Source organism: Panthera tigris, chromosome A1, assembly GCF_018350195.1.
Source record: "Panthera tigris isolate Pti1 chromosome A1, P.tigris_Pti1_mat1.1, whole genome shotgun sequence".
NCBI lineage: Eukaryota > Metazoa > Chordata > Mammalia > Carnivora > Felidae > Panthera > Panthera tigris.
The window spans coordinates 113,818,713-113,837,005 of NC_056660.1; the positions used below are offsets into that span (position 1 = coordinate 113,818,713).

The window sequence follows — 18,293 nt, forward strand, 5'->3', positions numbered from 1 at the left end:
GGTGTACACCAACCTGAAACTAATAGAGCATGTTGGTTATACCTCAATTAAAAAAAAAAAAAAAAAAAAGTGAAGCCAGGGCTGAAAACCAGTTACACACCATATCAGGGAAAGAAGCTGAGAGAGAACAAACCTAACTCAGCTGATTCCTGTACTCCGTTATGAAGCAAATGCAGGATTTTAGTTTCTTTAATTTTTAAAACACAGTAAGTGATTTATAAATCACACTCTAAAAAGGGTCCATCTCTGAAGCACTACATTAATTCCCTCCAAGTGCTTGTTTACTTAACATTTACACCAGCATGTAAATTTTATTATACAAATAGGTTAAAATCACAAACAGCAAACATACATAGAAGCTGCTCGAGTACTTGACAATCGGAGATCCAGAGCCAGTTTTTCCTGATTTTCTTCAACATCAGATTCAGAGTTTTCCAATGAAGACTGTGCCTGCACAGCAGTTTTCAAGATATCAGTTAGCTCAGAGGACAGAGTAACACCATCTTCTTCTTCTTCCTAAAAAGTTATTGAACAGATAAACAAGCCATGACTCAACTTTTTCCTTAAGAAAGACATCAGAGAATGAATTCTCTTAAGGATTACCTTGATTTCTTCAAAAAAATGGGCAGTTTCTCCTTCTATGATTGGTTGTAACATCTGACCCCTTCGCTTGGTAGATGGAGATCCCTGTAACATACAAATGGTTTACACTTTAAATATTTAAAGCATTCAAGGAAGCTTCATTCACTATGAACAGATATAAAACTTTTATTTTCAAAATCTTAACCACATGAAATAAAATTTTTAGGATTCCTTAGTAAATTTATTTTTGTTTATGTTTTCTTATTACGTATGCACAAGAGTGCTAAATGTTCATTTATGTCTGGATACTCTAAAAGCACTCATTCAATAAATATTTTTTAAAAAAGAAAGTATTACATGCAATTTTATTTGGACCATTTGCCTTTTTAACAATAGCTGTCAATAGCTTTCATTTTCCTTTTTTATGGCTAACTGATATTCCATTATTTGGGTAAAGCACAATTTGTTTATCTATCAGTTGCTGGACATGTGGATTTTTTCCTATATTTTAGCCATTAGGAATGATGCTGTATGAACAATTGTGTACAAGTTTTTGTACAGACATATTTTCAATTCTCTGAGGCATATACCTAGAAGGAGAATTGCTAGGTCAGATGGCAACTCTATGTTTAACCTTTTGAGGAACTGCCAAACTAGTTATAAAAGTAGCTGCACCATTTAACATTCTATCAGCAGTGTGTAAGCATTCCAATTTCTCCACATCCTTGTCCACACGGTTATCTTTTCTCATTAAAGCCATACTAGTGGGTATAAAGTGGTATGTGAATGTGGTTTATTGCATTTCCTAATAACTAATGATGCTGAACATCTTGTCAAGTGCTTAATGGCCACTTATAGATCGCTGAAGAAATGTTTATTCAAATCCTTTGTCCACTTTTTAATTGGGTTATTTAACTTTTTATTATTAAACTCTAAGAGTTCTTTATATATTCTGGTACCAGTCCCTGATCAGATACATGATTTACAAACATTTTATCCCATTCCGTTGGTTGTCTTTTCAATTCAAAATGTCCTTTCATGCACGATTTTCTTTTTAATTTTGATGAGGTCGAATTTATTTTACTTTTTTTTTTTGACAGTGTTTTTGCTGTCATATCCAAGAAAACCGGCCTAATTCAAGATTGCAAAGATTTATTCTTCTATTTCCTATGACTTTTATAGTTTTAGCTCTTACAATTAGGTCAATGAACCATTCTGAGTTAAATTTTGTGTGAGATAAGGGTCTACATTCATGCTTTTTTTTTTTTTTTGCATGTGAATACTCAATGGTCTCAAGAACATTTGCTGAAAAAAATTATTCTTTCCTATCAAATTGTCTTGGCTTAACTTTTTTTTTTAATGAAATTTATTGTCAAATTGGTTTCCATACCACATCCAGTGCTCATCCCAAAAAATGCCTCTTCAATACCCATCACCCACCCTCCCCTCCCTCCCACCCCCCATCAACCCTCAGTTTGTTCTCAGTTTTTAACAGTCTCTTATGCTTTGGCTCTCTCCCACTCTAACCTCTTTTTTTTTTTTTTTCCTTCCCCTCCCCCATGGGTTTCTATTAAGTTTCTCAGGATCCACATAAGAGTGAAAACATATGGTATCTGTCTTTCTCTGTATGGCTTATTTCACTTAGCATCACACTCTCCAGTTCCATCCACGTTGCTACAAAGGGCCATATTTCGTTCTTTCTCATTGCCATGTAGTACTCCATTGTGTATATAAACCACAATTTCTTTATCCATTCATCAGTTGATGGACATTTAGGCTCTTTCCATAATTTGGCTATTGTTGAAAATGCTGCCATAAACATTGGGGTACAAGTGTCCCTATGCATCAGTACTCCTGTATCCCTTGGGCAAATTCCTAGCAGTGTTATTGCTGGGTCATAGGGTAGGTCTATTTTTAATTTTCTGAGGAACCTCCACACTGCAAAACTAATGTGTTTCAAACACATAAAATAATCATCAAAGTCGCAGGATACAAAATTAATGTACAGAAATCAGTTGCATTCTTATACACTAATAATGAAGCAACAGAAAGACAAATAAAGAAAATGATCCCCTCACAACTGTACCAAGAATCCTACAATACCTAGGAATAAACCTAACCAAAGATGTAAAAGATCTGTATGCTGAAAAAGCTTATGAAGGAAACTGAAGAAGATACCAAGAAATGGAAAAAATAATCCATGCTCATGGATTGGAAAAGTAAATATTGTTAAGATGTCAATACTACTCAAAGCAATCTACACATTCAAAGCAATACCAATTAAAATTGCATCAGCATTCTTCTCGAAGCTAGAACAAGCAATCCTAAAATTTGTATGGAACCACAAAAGACCCAGAATAGCCAAAGTAATATTGAAGAAGACCAAAGCAGGAGGCATCACAATCCCAGACTTTACCCTCTACTACAAAGCTGTAAGCATCAAGACAGCATGGTATTGGCACAAAAACAGACACATACACCAATGGAACAGAATAGAGACTCCAGAATTGAACCCACAAAAGTATGGCCAACTCATCTTTGACAAAGCAGGAAAGAATATCCAATGGAAAAAAGACAGTCTCTTTAACACATGGTGCTGGGAGAACTGGACAGCAACATGCAGAAGAATGAAACTAGACCACTTTCTTACACCATTCACAAAAATAAATTCAAAGTGGATGAAAGACCTGAATGTGAGACAGGAAACCATCAAAACCCTAGAGGAGAAGCAGGAAAAAACCTCTCTGACCTCAGCCACAGCAATTTCTTACTTGACACATCTCCAAAGGCAAGGGAATTAAAAGCAAAAATGAACTACTGGGACCTCATGAAGATAAAAAGCTTCTGCACAGCAAAGGAAACAATCAACAAAACTAAAAGGCAACCAACAGAATGGGAAAGGATATTTGCAAATGACAAATCGGATAAAGGGCTAGTATCCAAAATCTATGAAGAGCTCACCAAACTCCACACCCGAAAAACAAATAATCCAGTGAAGAAATGGGCAGAAAACATGAACAGACACTTCTCTAAAAAAGACATCCATATGGCCAACAGGCACATGAAAAGATGCTCAACGTTGCTCCTCATCAGGGAAATACAAATCAAAACCACACTCAGATATCACCTCACGCCAGAGTGGCTAAAATGAGCAAATCAGGAGACTATAGATGCTGGAGAGGATGTGGAGAAACGGGAACCCTCTTGCACTGTTGGTGGGAATGCAAATTGGTGCAGCCGCTCTGGAAAACAGTGTGGAGGTTCCTCAAAAAATTAAAAATACATCTACCCTATGACCCAGCAATAGCACTGCTAGGAATTTACCCAAGGGATACAAGAGTGCTGATGCAGAGGGGCACTTGTACCCCAATGTTTATAGCAGCACTTTCAACAATAGTCAAATTATGGAAAGAGCCTAAATGTCCATCAACTGATGAATGGAAAGAACTGATGAAGAAGTTGTGGTTTATACATACAATGGAATACTACTTGGCAATGAGAAAGAATGAAATATGGCCTTTTGTAGCAACGTGGATGGAACTGGAGAGTGTTATGCTAAGTGAAATAAGTCATACAGAAAAAAAATAGATACCATATGTTTTCACTTTTATGTGGATCCTGAGAAACTTAACAGAAGACCATGGGGGAGGGGAAGGGGAAAAAAAGAGAGTGAGGGAAGCAAACCACAAGAGACTCTTAAAAACTGAGAATAAACTGAGGGTTGATGGGGGATGGGAGGGAGGGGAAAGTGTGTGATGGGCATTGAGGAGGGCACCTGTTGGGATGAGTAAGGGGTACTGTAAGAAAACCAATTTGACAATAAATTTCATATTAAAACACACACACGCGCGTGCACACGCACGCACGCACATTTAAATTGAAAGAAACTAGGCCAGCGTCTGAAATTTGTTTTTTGTGGGGGACACCTGCTGGCTCATTTGGTTAAGCATTCAACTCTTGATTTCACCTCAGGTCATGGTTGTGAGATCGAGTCCCATGTGAGCCCCATGTTGCATCAGGCTGTGTGCTGGGCATGGACCTGCTTAAGAATCTTTCTTCCTCTCCCTTTGCCCCTCCCCACTTGTACTGGGAAGGGGAAGGGAGCGAGGAAAAGAGGGGGAGAGAGAGGGAGGGAGGGAGAGAGAGAGAAAGAGAAGGGAAGAGAAAAGAGAGGGAGAGAGGGAGAGAGGGAAAGAAAGGAAGAGAGAGAGAGGAAGAGAAGAAGGAAGGAAGGAAGGAAGGAAGGAAGGAAGGAAGGAAGGAAGGAAGGAAGGAATTGTTTTTTTTAATTCCACAACGTAGCTGACCCTGGGTGTATCACTCCTTAGCCCCAGTTTCATCATGTGTGAAAAGGAGGCTATTATGTGCTACCTGTTCTGACTTGTCAAGATTTAATAACATCTTCTTTTATGATATACATAGAGTGCTTTTACAAGTGCCTGGGAGATGGGAGGTACACACTGATTGTTAATTTCCTATCTTCTAAAAACAGTAACCTCACCTTACATATACAATTCTTGCTACTTTAGCTGTGTATTTCTCCAATATACCACCATAAAAGTATTTTTTAAAGGGTAGGCCTTGGTAAAATGAACTAGATAAAGCTTTGTGTGTTTTACTCACAAGGACAGGAGTGATGCTAGCTCTTGTCAGCATCTGTTTTACAAGTCTGTATCTCTCATAGAGAGGTTTCACAATGTGTCTTTCTTCCCTGGTCACCTAAAGCAAGGAAAATGGCAATTACCTAGTCATCAGAAAATTTGAAGTCCAAAGCATTAAGCAATATGACTTTCACCCAATTTTTAAGAAGTTATTTTAAATAAATAGGCAATCTCATGAATGTAGGAAACAGTGCTCTATGAAACAGCTCTGCAGATGTGGGCCACAAAGGAGATTCGGGATCTTTTTTAAGATGGAAAATCAAATGTTTTTAGCAAGAGACACTTACTGGCCTTCCATGTTGACTTTCATAGTAAAGAAGACTTTTCTGGAGAGAAGTTTTCTCTTCTATCAAGTGATCTTTTGTCATTTTCTACAATTTAAAAGAAAAAAAAAAAAAAAAACCACTCTCACTGGCATCATCATGATTTTCATCATCCCCACAACGTAAATAACTAGGGTAAAAGGGCAGCCAATCACCACTCCAGCCTAGAATAATACAGTCTTTCCTGGGGCACCTGGCTGGTTCAGTCTGTTAGTATGCAACTCCTGATCTTGGGGTTGTGAGTCTGAGCCCCATGATGGATATAAAGATTACTTAAAAAAAATTTTTTTTTTAAAGAATGCAGCCTTTCCTTACAGATTTGCAGACATTTTTCAAATGTGGTCTTCTAATAAGGAGGTACCAACCCTCTTTGGTGGCTTATTTATATTTTACCTAAATAAATTATGAATACTGGCTTAGTGACCTTGGGTAAGTTAAATTCTTTTTGTCCAATATTCTAATCTATAAAGTAGGGATACTAGACCCTACCTCATAGGGCTTTACTGAGGACTAAATGAGTTAATATGTTACAAAGGCATTTATAATAGTGCCTACCTACCACACAACAGGCACACACAAATGCCTATTGTTTAATTTTGCAGTCTTCTATTAGCATTATAACTATAATTTCATATATACACATAAAACACACACACACAATAGCACAGATCTAATAATCTAGCATTTCTACTAAACTATTAAGAAAATCTGGCAGCAGTATAGTAGATAAATCTTGAAAAAGTGAAACACTGCCAATTTGTGACCTAGACTTTTACTATATAAGCTCAGTTTCCCTTCCTATATAACGCTTTCTTTACATGCAATACTCATCTCCTATCTTTCAGTACTCTAAACTGTAACGGAGGAAAGACATCCCAAATTTATTTGCCCATAGAACCTTCCCACTTTGTTCCACAGGACCACCTTTTAACATCCCAACAAACTGATGTTCCACTGAACAGCCTTTTGAACACCAGACCAAATAGACTCTCTACTTACTCCCAGGGTGAGACAATCTATGTTTCTCACCAGAGTGGAAGAGAGGTAAAATTAAAAAAAAAAAAAAAAAAAAAAAAAAAAAAAATTCACTGGATAATATCTTCCTATAACTACTACATTAGATTATATACATCCAGTAGAGGACAGCTATGGATAGCCTATAAAACACTGTGATTTCAACCTCAAGCCAGCACCTTAAACCTAAGACAATGAATTCAAATTACGATGATCCAATCAAAATCATCTCTAGAGACTCTTAAAAACTGAGAACAAACTGAGGGTTGATGGGGGGTTGGAGGGAGGGGAGGGTAGGTGATGGGTACTGAAGAGGGCATCTTTTGGGATGAGCACTGGGTGTTGTATGGAAACCAATTTGACCATAAATTTCATATATTAAAAAAAAAATCATCTCTAGAAAACTGGGTGGAGAGAGGGGACAGGAGGTTGGCTGATCTAACACAAAACTGAAAAATACGAAAAGTGGAGGGAGGGAAGTGATTAAAAATGCTAATCTAGCCCTGTTCAAGGGAGACAAACACTTCCAATATTTCGATTTTGAGAAAGGTGTACTCTGTTGTCAAGCTAGGGATGAGCATCAGGATCAGGGCTCATCACGGCCTACACAAAAGTTCACCTGAGACCAACTCTCAGCAAATCTCATCTGATAAATAATTTGGGTTGCCAAATGCTCTGACCAGGACTGTCCTAGGAATGGGCTTTATTGAGTTACAGTTCTTCGAAAAACTCTTTTATTTAATCCTCACAACCATATTGTGTTAGCACTTTAAAGGACATAATCATATCCATGTGAGTCATAGGACTGTTGAAAGGACACAGGGGCAAAATGGAAATAACACAATGAGTCAGGGCCTGCAAAAGCTAAGAACTCAATACAAGTAACTATTAAGACACAAGGCTAAGACTCAAGCTCAGTTATGTTTACACTCTTTATACACTCATCTTGCCAAGTGTCTCCAATATAAATAAACAGATCAGCATTCTCGTTTCTTTAGTTTTACTTTTTTTTTTTTTAAGCTCTTATTCCCGAGTAGTCTCTTCACCCAATGTAGGGCTCAAACTCACTCCCAAGCCCCTGACAGAGTCGCATGCTTTACCAACCAAGCCAGCCAAGTGCCCCTTAGTTTTACTACTGTGACTCAGTCCCAGAATGACTGGACACTTAGGGTGTGGAGATAAAAACATGTTTATCTGCAAACTTGGGGAGCATCCTCAAACCAGTAAGACCACCTACACAATTCTATGCCACTGGGGTAATTATTTTGTTTCAGGGACTCTAAAGGCTAGTCTGGGCAAAAAGCATAGGTCAAGATTACTTTGATATCTTCTGGAAGACACCTCTCAACACGTTTTTCTTTCAGTCTTTTCAGAATAAGTTCAAGTGTTGCTTCCTTAGATGGCTTCTTCTCCTTCTGAATAACCCTGGATTCATCTTCATTCTCTTCATCTTCATGGTCTAGAGAAGAGCCAAAGCTTTTTGGAAGAGTGTTACTACGTGGGCGTGTCTGAGGTACAAATTCTCCATCAGAGCTTTTGTGTTTTGCATCTACATTTCAGAACCAAGACCACAGGTTAGTAATATTGACTTTGTTAAAGATGCAAAAGAATAAGCATGATATACAACAGGAGAGTAGACATTAACAGCACACAGGCTCAGATATTTCAAGGTTAAATGAAATATTTAAATTCTACAGATAGCAAGCTATACCATTCATTCTTTCAGCCATTATTCATAGAAAACCTACCATAAAGAAAGATTCTCTAATAAGCACTGGTGATACAGTAATAAACAAAGAGACATGGTCCCTGTTTTCATGGAGCATATATTCAAGGAAGTAAAAACAAAAAACAAGTAATCAGATTCATAAAATAATTTCAAAGAGTGCTAAGTGCTATAAAGAGAACAGGGGACTGCCATTTGCAACTACGTGGATGGAACTGAAGGGTATTATGCTAAGTGAAATTAGTCAGAGAAAGACAAATATACGACTTCACTCATGAGGACTTTAAAATACAAAACAGATGAACATAAGGGAAGGGAAACAAAAATAATACAAAAACAGGGAGGGGGACAAAAACATAAGAGACTCTTAAATATGGAGAACAAACAGAGGGTTACTGGAGGGGTTGTGGGACGGGGGATGGGCTAAATGGGTAAGGGGCATTAAGGAATCTACTCCTGAAATCATTGTTGCACTATATGCTAACTACCTTAGATGTACATTTAAAAAAATAAATTAAAAAAAAAAAAAAAAAAGAAGAGAACAGGGGATGACATCACAGTGCCAAAAGGAACGTGGTTTTGGGGGAAGAGCGACTACATTGAATGGACTGACAAAAAAGGACTTTCTGAGATGGTGACATCCTAAATGAACATGGAAGAAGCAGCAGCTAACCTAGCATAGAAGATTTGGGGGAAGAGCATTCCTCCCCAACTGAGGCAACAGCCAATGCACAGGCCCTGAAGCATGGCATGTTTAAGGAACAGAAAATGAGAGTAGAATATGATAAAATGGCCTAAGGGCACAATAGGCAAGGTCTTGAAAGCCATGGTAAAGGGTTTATTCTAATTGAAGAGGGAAGCCCCACTGAGGCCTCTGAAGATAAGTAACAGTTTTAAAAGATAATTCTGGCTGCTATGCAGAGAATGAACCGTAAGACAACATAAGTTGAAGAAAATTGGAAAATTAGTTAAGAGACTAATGCTGGTCAATTTAATACACTTATCAGTAACACACTCAAGGTAATGATTTTCACTGGTGGTTGGAAACTAGCATTAAACAAGGAAATACTTAATAGAATTGTACGGGAAAATTCTAAAGAGGTAAGAGAACTTATTTTAACCACAGGGGTGTAAACTCAATGACCACAGGGACACTGTCTTATCCACTACTATAGGCTCAGATGTCTACAAGATTTGGTACTTAAAGATAATAAAAATTCTGTTGAATAAATTCAAATGAATACACCAAAATGTAATGCTCCAGATTATAAACCCATACTTGGTACAGATAATTTTTTAAGGATTAACAATTACCAAAAAGCATGCTGACTAAGCACCCACAAAGTAAATACAACTTAGCAACTACTGTACTGGGCCAAACCAACCCACTAACAAAGACTTAGTTTTAAATTAAAGACAATTTTTAGTCTCTGTAGTAGAAACAGTTCATTATGATAGTCTTTGATTAAATAACCACCAACAATTCTTAATGAAATACCTACCAAATCCAAAACTGCTTAATATTCGAAATGTATTTCAGATAAATTTCATAACATCACCTATGAACATATACTCTACAGCCCCTTTCAAAACACTATTACTAACAGAAACACAAGAAAGACATCTGGAAGAATACAGAACTACAACTTTGACCATAACTAAGAGAAGAACAAAATGAAGCTTTTATTTTTGCCAGTGTCTCAGATTTTAAATTATCAAAAATTATAACCATAATTCTCATAGAATATAACTCTCATTAATTCATGCCATAGAATTATTAGTTCATGTAATTTTCAAGTAATGAGAATACTAAAATAGTGAGAATAAAACATACTACTTAAATGCAAATATATTGTAAAAATGATGTGTTTTCTACCTTTAATTTGCTTCCGCAGTTTAGTAAGCTCTGTCATCCATTTTAATACCTTTGGATTGGCCGCAATATCACTGTAGGAGGGCTGAAAAATTAAGGAACACTGACCCCTCTGTGGTAAGCAATAATTGTTCATTTATGCCCAAATAATATTTTACAGTTCCTACAGCAGAGATTTCACCCAGTCCTTGCTTCATCTTACCTTATTTAATGTAGACAGAATGGGATATCAAGTAAAGCTCTCTCACAGCAGGGTGTAGCAACTGACAAAAGCCACATTTGAAAATGTCTTCTGACTCCAAGTATAGGATTCTTTTCACTTCACACGCTCTAATTAAATATCTCTCCCCTATCCCTCTCACTCCCGAACTTTCCCCCTGCTCCCCTTGCTACTTGTGGGTTTTGAGGAAGCAGAAATAGCATTAATGTGGTTTGTTAATGTAAAGTATTTCCTTTAAAAATTATACAAGCTTGGGGCGCCTAGGTGCCAAAGTTGGTTAAGCATACAACTCTTGATCTCGGCTTAGGTCATGGTCTCACAGTTTGTGAGTTCGAGCCTTGCGTCAGCCTCTGCGCTGATGGTACAGAGTCTGCTTGGGATTCTGTCTCTCCTTCTCTCTGCCCCTCCCCAGCTTGTGCTCTCTCTCTCAAAATAAATTTAAAAAACTTAAAAAAAATGTTTTTAATAAAGTAATTTTCCATTGTAATTTCCATAAAAAATTATACAATCTTTTTCACCAATGGAAATCTAAAAATACAATGGTAAGAATACTGGCCTGGAAATGAGGCGGCTAAGGATCTATATAATCTCAGTTCTACATGATCAGTATTTCTCTGTACATCTCAACTTCGCTATCTAAGGAAAGAGATGGACTAATGCTCGCCAAAGAACTTCCTCCCAGTTCCAATAGTTCTACCAAACCCTGAACAATGCTACAAATTTACCTTGTTATTTCTTTCCCTTTCAAACTGTTCCTCAAATTGTCTAATTTTTTTCTGAAGTTTCTTGACCAATTGATATGGTGTTCTATCTTCTCTTTTTTCATCTTTTGAACTGAAGGATGATCTTCGAATCCTGAATTAAAACAAGAGGCAGATACTGTTAGTTCAAGTTATTATAGACGGTAGCTAGGGTTCTCATGGGGTTCATGTCAATGTACAAAAATATCAAATTACTATGAGATGTACACCTGAAACTAAGAGATTTTTTTTTCATTTTATTTTTAAGTAATTTCTATACCCAATGTGGGGCTCAAACCTACAACCCTGAGATCAAGCATGCTCTACTGACTGAGCCAGGTAGGTACCCCTGAAACTAAGAGAATATTAATACTGTATGTCAATTTTATTTCAATAAAAAATAAAGAGGGGAGCCTGGATGGTTCAGTCAGTTAAGCATCTGACTCTTGATTTCGGCTCAGGTCACGATCTCATGGTTCATGAGATCGAGCCACACACTGAGCTCTACACTAACAGGGATTCTCTTTCCTCCTCTCTCTCTCTCTGCCCCTCCCCCGCTCACGCTCACTCACTCTCTGTCAAAATAAATGACTAAATTTAAAAAATAAAAAAAGAATATTAAAACAAAAATAAAGAAGCTACCCAGTTGAAAATTGTTACCAACACTGTATCTCTTATTATTCTGATATAACATAATGCCATTTCCAAGAAGCAAATCTTTAAAGTAACATTAAAGAACAGGTAGTAAAAAAAAAACACCTTTCACAATAGTGTTACAGACCACAACAGCAGGTAATGCAAGCAGTGTTGAAAACAATTTGTAATCACTCAAAAGGCCGAAAAGAAGCAAAGGTGCCTAGCAGCTCAGAGTTCTTTTTGTGTTCAAACTGCAAAGGAAAGGTTTTTGACATTCAGAATCAATTTAGTTTTGACAATAAAAACATTAGGGACTGATGAGCTCCACTTGCTGCTTCCCTTCCAGAGTTTTTTATTTCAGTCATAAGTGAATAAATGAGTATGTACACTGTGAGGAAATGTCTATTAGAGAGCGAACCCTCAATGAACTCAGAATTTAGGGGAAGGGGCCCTTCCCAAAAATTACAAAAGTGTTTTTCATGATACAGGGGGAAAGGCTGTGAACAGCTAAGTCTAGAGGATCAAATCTCTCAAAGGACCTGGTGACATAAAAGGAATGACCTCTCATAAGTACATAAAAATAATGCACCTAGTAAAAGAAAGTGCCTTAGATGAGGAATCCAGTGTTTCTGGGTCATGAAGGAAACGCTGGCTTTGCCCAAAATCTAAACTACGGTGCGATAATACTGGGGGACAGTCCTCTTCCAGGGGGTGATGATTCATTCTTCCAGCTTGTGGAGAGAGCTGAGCTTCTCCAGAGTCAGAGTCTTCCTGCCAAGACTTAAAAGCAGGAAATGGCTCTGTAAAACAAACACAAAGAATAGTACCATGGGTCTCTTGGCTCCACATGGAAAAAAGTCACACAATTATCAACTATGTTGTCTTTAAATCATATTATGCAGTGGTTCGTATAATATTTATTGTATACTTTTTTTAAAAAACAAGGGATACAGGATCTTCATAAAGCCTATTATAGTGTATAATTTTCTAAGCTTCATTTTTCTTGTTTAGCTCAAGAGTTCTATTTTCATAGAAGGAATTACACCTTAAATTTCTGAACCCAGTCACAAAGCAAGAAAAAACACTGTCAAGCTCTTTAAAGTTATATTAGTTATTATTTTTCAAGTGCTGTTTTACAAACAGTAAACACTCAATAGCCCTCAATAATAGCTGCCAGGTGAATAAACTATGCCTCACTGTCAAATGGCTATGTTAAAAGTAGAAGCCATTCCCCATACTATTTACAACACTCATCAAACGGAGCTCTCTGACCCCAAAAGAATTCTTAACATTTCCAAATGAGGAGCTAACTAACCTGACAGCACCTGGCCACTGGCATTAAATTGTGGTTATTTTCTATTACAGGATTCCTATGTTTAATATGTATCCTAATAATTAAAACCCAACAGTATTACTGACAAAATTTATCAGCATTAATCCTTAAGCACATTTATCTTAGTGGAGTTATCCCGTCTGTCATCAAATGAAACCACATTGATATATTTGATGTCTGTGCACACATAAGGTTTGATTACATACAGAACACGTACAGATAAACATACAATCCACAAATATACTCCAAATACAAAAATATAAGTGCCACTGAAGTCCAGAAGGGAGAAAAACTTTTCCATCTACACATTAATTTTATTTATAACTACAATTTAAAATCCTGATGTATGGCCATTAACAATAGCAAAAATGAGTTTTTAAGTATTTTTGGATGCAAAGATGGCTTGACAGTGTCAAAAATCAATGCTGTTCTTTTCTTTTTCTTCACACAAGTGAATAAAATTACTTTAGTAATTTAATTTAACTTTATATGTTAGCAATTTAAAGCATTACATTTTTTTCCAGGGTAATAAGAACATAATATAGTTTGTTTTTAAAGCCCAGATCAATCTGATAACTAAAAATTGGGTACAAAGCGTGCAATCCCACAACAAACCCAGCAATAAAGTGATTTTCAAAGCAACCCTTGTACCTGCTCCCCAGCAAGTAACTGGTAATAAACATTTTATGAGAAATCTCCTGTTTTAAGAAAAGAGAGAAATAATAAAAACAAATTTTTCTGGGTATCATTTTTAACCCAGAACACTTTTCCTAATATATGGGGACAGCAGGAGAAGGGCTCATAAAAAGGCAAACAAAGTGAACCATAAAAAGGCAAAAAACTAAACTATGGTGAACCATACTTACCCTCCCCATCTCTCTGCAGATGCATTGTTTTGAAATCAATGAGGGGAAAAGTGATAGGGCATGACGCTAATAAAATGGAAAAAATGGCAAAAAATACTAAAGTGAACACACAGCACAGTCAGAACAAACCATACACATAACTAACACAAAGCCAAAGATACCAAAAACATTTCCCTAAAACCAGTTAGGCATTCTGCTCAAAAACTTTATTCAAAGAAATTACTACTAACCAAACTTTAAAAACAAACACAAACATACATTTCCATTTCAGCAAGCAAGGCAAAAAAATCAAAGTAGTGCTGTTTTATTAAAACTCAAACATAAAACTGAAGAAATGGAAACTCTTAACCAAGTACTGTTTGAAGCTTTTCAGTATAATTGATTTGACAGAAAAATACCTCCCTTAGTTTGCTCTTTAAAAAGATCTTATTTGTCTTTCATTCAAGAGTTAGCAGGAGAGAATCTGAAGGAAAGATATTGTCCACTTTCATTGAAAGCCAAAAACTTCTAAACGGCTGCTACAAATTCATACTGGCAGTAGACATGTGCTACCTGCTTGCCAACTGCATTCTGTTGACAATCCTTCAAACAATACAAAAAACAAAACCCACACACTAAGGAAGAGTGAGGTGGGCTTCTATTTGGAGTGACCCCACTTCTCTATGAAGAGTCGTATCAAACAAGGTAGGTCTCTGATTCTAAGGTATCTAGAGTCTAAAGTAATTTGGTCTCTTAAGGAAGTCTTTCCTTAGAATACCCTAATTCCTAGATATACAAAATTAATCTCTGTATTGGTGGCAAAGTTGGAAGCAAAAATAAGGTCTGCTAACAGCCACTTTTTCAAGCACATGCAGGGTTCATGGCTGGGTTCACTCAAAGGGCTACTACCACTGGCTCTCTGAAAGTCACCCTATTACTATGAAAGCCAGCAGGAGGCCTATGTGGATTTTTAACAGTGGTTGAGCCAGGTTTATAACAGGGCAGCTGAGGCACTGAAAATTAGAGGTCTATAGTTACTTTCTTTCCCTACCACAAGTTGTAAGGAGTAGATTCTGACAGGGAAACTGCGAGCCCAGCATTAAGTTGTCTTTAGGTAAGCCTCCAGAAAGCTGACGCTGAACACAGAAAATTCTGTCTCCTCACACACTGGAAAACAACTGCTCTTCTATGCTTATAAAACAAGATCAGGACCCCCAGGCCAAAGATTATAAAGAGCTATTTATCTGCATTCTCCAAAAGGGAGAAGCATCAGGCCTCTGTCAGAATCCCAGCCTCATCTTTCAGGGACTCCTTTCCTATTATGGCTCCAGGGATCCTCTGTTAACACCACTTCTTTTCAGTGACTATGCCAGGATATATAAATGAAAAGGGATGTGTAATCTTTACTGCCTTTAGATGCTAACATATTCCAGAATTCTGGGGAGCATCTTCATAAATTCCAAACATCCTAATAACCCGGAACAAAGCAAATGAAAGACAACTTCCTGATTTAGTCTAAGTTAAGACACATAATATGCCACTGGGCATGCCAAACATCTAGAACAAAAAAATAAATAAAAAAAAAAAAAAAAAAAAAAAAGGAGGGGGGTGGAGAGACAGCAGTAAAGATTGGCACAGACAATGACTTGGTTGGGGCTTTTAAAAAAAAAATAGCTATACCTTAAAAATAAACTCCAACTGTGATCAAATGAACAGACTTGAGGTGACAAAAGGAACCTGTGGTATTAACACTGCAATTCTTGTTATTGCCACTGTATGTCATCAGCTAACTTGCCAAAGGTGAGATAACCAAGGGATCTTCATCCAAGCAAACAAATAAGTAACTTGAAGATTCCTCAGTTGTCTCAATGTCTCTTTTACTTAGAAAGTTATATGATCCCATACCCCTAGATCCAAATTTGTTGCTGGCTTCCATTCCCCCACCCTCAACATTTTATTTGAAAGTTTATAAACAGACAGCAAAGTTGAAAAAATTTTACAGTGAACATCCATACGCCAATCACCTAGATTCTACCATTAACATTTTACTATACTTGCTTTATAAACATTTATCCATCCCATTAACTATCTTATTTTTTTCATGAATTTCAAAGTAAACTGCAGGGAATGATATACTTCCCCATAAACACTTTAGCATGCAAATCATTCACTGGAGTTCAATATTTATTTAGGTTTTGCATTTTTTGATTAAAAAAAAAAAACATATCCAGTGAAATCCACGTCTTAAGTGTACATTTGCTGAGTTCTAACAAATAAATATACACATGTGGCTTACTTTTTAAATTTAAACTTTCCTCCTCTGTAAAAACTGATAGGACTCTGTTCTCATACTTTCATAACCTAATATACAGATGCAGGGTTATGGGACAATATTTGCTTAGGAACGCCTTTGAAGATCATTTTGCAAAAAAGTATTCCTGATGATCATAGAGAAAAGGTAGCTACCTATAAGGCTTCTGTTTACAAAATGGTGAGATCCCCAAGCCCTAACATACAAGATTTCCAAAGACCGGGAGGCAGAACCTGGTTTAACAGTTAACGAAAGCCTATACTGGGGAATTTTACTTTTTTAATCAGTTCTAACTTCCTCTTCAAAGCTCATGGATCAGATAAGAATTTCTAGTTCCTATGAGATAGTCACCCTACAATCTCATTAGTGCAGTCAAGTAACAACACTCACTCGCTCCTCTTACATGAAAGAGAAAACAGAAAGTCGAAATGAATCAGGTTGTCCAAAAAAGAACAGTAATCTCATTATTGCTTTAAATAATTTCAGTTACAAACAAAAATATCAGGAAAATAATGTGTGGCTAAAATTACCTTCCCATTTATCACCATCAGAAACATTCTTCAGATCTAAATGTGGAATTTGGGTTCCACATGCTGCTTCCCCTTGAACACCAACACTTTGACCTCCTGGCACTTCTGATTCAGTGTTGGCATTCAAATCACATATCTTGCTACTAGAATCCTGTATTTTAAAATAAAAAATACATTTCACAACCACAAAGCTTTTCTCACTCAGCTTAAAAACAAGCAGCATACATCCTTGGATGGTCTCCTTCAGTCTACTGTGCCCATATACTCAACTGTCCCACTTCCACCCTCCGAACTATTTGCAAATATACACCTGCAGTTTGATAATATGTACTAGTGGAAGACAAAGTCTGAATCCCAAATTTAGGAAGTGTTTTCATAAACAAGTTTCTTACGACTAAAAGTCGCTACTTAACTGAAAAATATATGGTAAAGAGAATCTAGATTTAAGTCTCTTATAAACCTTTCAATCCAAGAATTAAAGGCCAGATATAATAATTGGTAGATTAAACTTAGTCAAATTTTTAAGAACCATAAGAAAAAATAACTTACCAGAATCAGGTGTGACAATGTATCACTGTCAAATGACACATATTCTTTCCTAAAAATACAAGTACAGTTATTAGTCTTTTAAGAAGAAATAGATTACTACCATTGCATTTTTTTTTTACCTAGATTCCTCTCTTCCCCATATACTTAGCATTTACAATGTGAGAGAAAGTGACAACTGGACATATGCCCATTCTTTGGAGCCCTATATCTGAAAATCACACACTACTGAAAAGATCCACAGAATTACTTCAGGTTTAGAAAAATTAACATCTGCCATCCTCCCACACAACCACCCCTCAAAAGAAAAACATCTAAAAAGGAAATTTAAATCCACAATAAATAGAAAACAAAAGGGTTGAATGTCAAATGGAAAAGATTTTGTAAAGTAAATATTAGTTTTAATTGAATAGCTTTATTATCCCCAACTCTGAGACTTTTTGTTTTTCCTTTTGAAGATTTTTTTAAAGGTATAGCTATAGTCCTATTTTTTTTTTATGGTCCTGTATTTTAAATCTGATTGTGTTCTATCACAATCAAAACAAGACAACTACTTCTAGACCTCTCCTTCCTCAAAACATAATGGTAACATGTAAAAAGGAAATTTAAAATTTCAACTCACCTCTTATTCCCCTATAAAAATGAACCCCTATTTAGAACAAGTATTAGAGCAAGCTGTCACGAATGATCTCTAACTATCTGACCAGTCAACAGAGCATCTAATCTCATAACGGGTTAAAAGTTTTCCCCAAAGATATGGTTATAATTTACAATGATACACACAGAAGCTGCTTCTATCCTGCCACAACAGTGTGTACCTAGAAGACAGGTCTTGATCTAGCTATTCCAAGTCATCTCCTCATATATGTAATTACCTTATTCTTCCTGAGCATGAGAAATGACCTAAATTCCCTGGCAAGCTCAGAGGCAAGCTTCCTTTGATTAGAGTGGGA

At 36.6% G+C, this 18,293-nt stretch overlaps 1 protein-coding gene across 11 annotated transcripts in view; it reads right to left on the bottom strand.

Moving 5' to 3' along the window:
• FAM13B (family with sequence similarity 13 member B) overlaps positions 1-18,293 on the bottom strand; it is a 90,292-nt gene that overhangs the window by 5,802 nt on the left and 66,197 nt on the right. For 5 of the 11 annotated variants that reach the window (XM_042984499.1, XM_042984488.1, XM_042984478.1 and 2 more), the window contains 11 exons: positions 17,344-17,392; positions 16,795-16,945; positions 13,975-14,040; positions 12,365-12,575; positions 11,125-11,254; positions 10,183-10,282; positions 7,900-8,129; positions 5,531-5,614; positions 5,206-5,301; positions 604-687; positions 353-516 (listed from right to left, as the gene is read on the bottom strand). In XM_042984499.1, coding sequence (XP_042840433.1) covers positions 353-516; positions 604-687; positions 5,206-5,301; positions 5,531-5,614; positions 7,900-8,129; positions 10,183-10,282; positions 11,125-11,254; positions 12,365-12,575; positions 13,975-14,040; positions 16,795-16,945; positions 17,344-17,392 — 1,365 coding nt within the window. The remainder of the gene's footprint in view (positions 1-352; positions 517-603; positions 688-5,205; positions 5,302-5,530; positions 5,615-7,899; positions 8,130-10,182; positions 10,283-11,124; positions 11,255-12,364; positions 12,576-13,974; positions 14,041-16,794; positions 16,946-17,343; positions 17,393-18,293) is intronic. The other 6 variants (XM_042984539.1, XM_042984505.1, XM_042984542.1 and 3 more) reach the window with 4 other exon arrangements.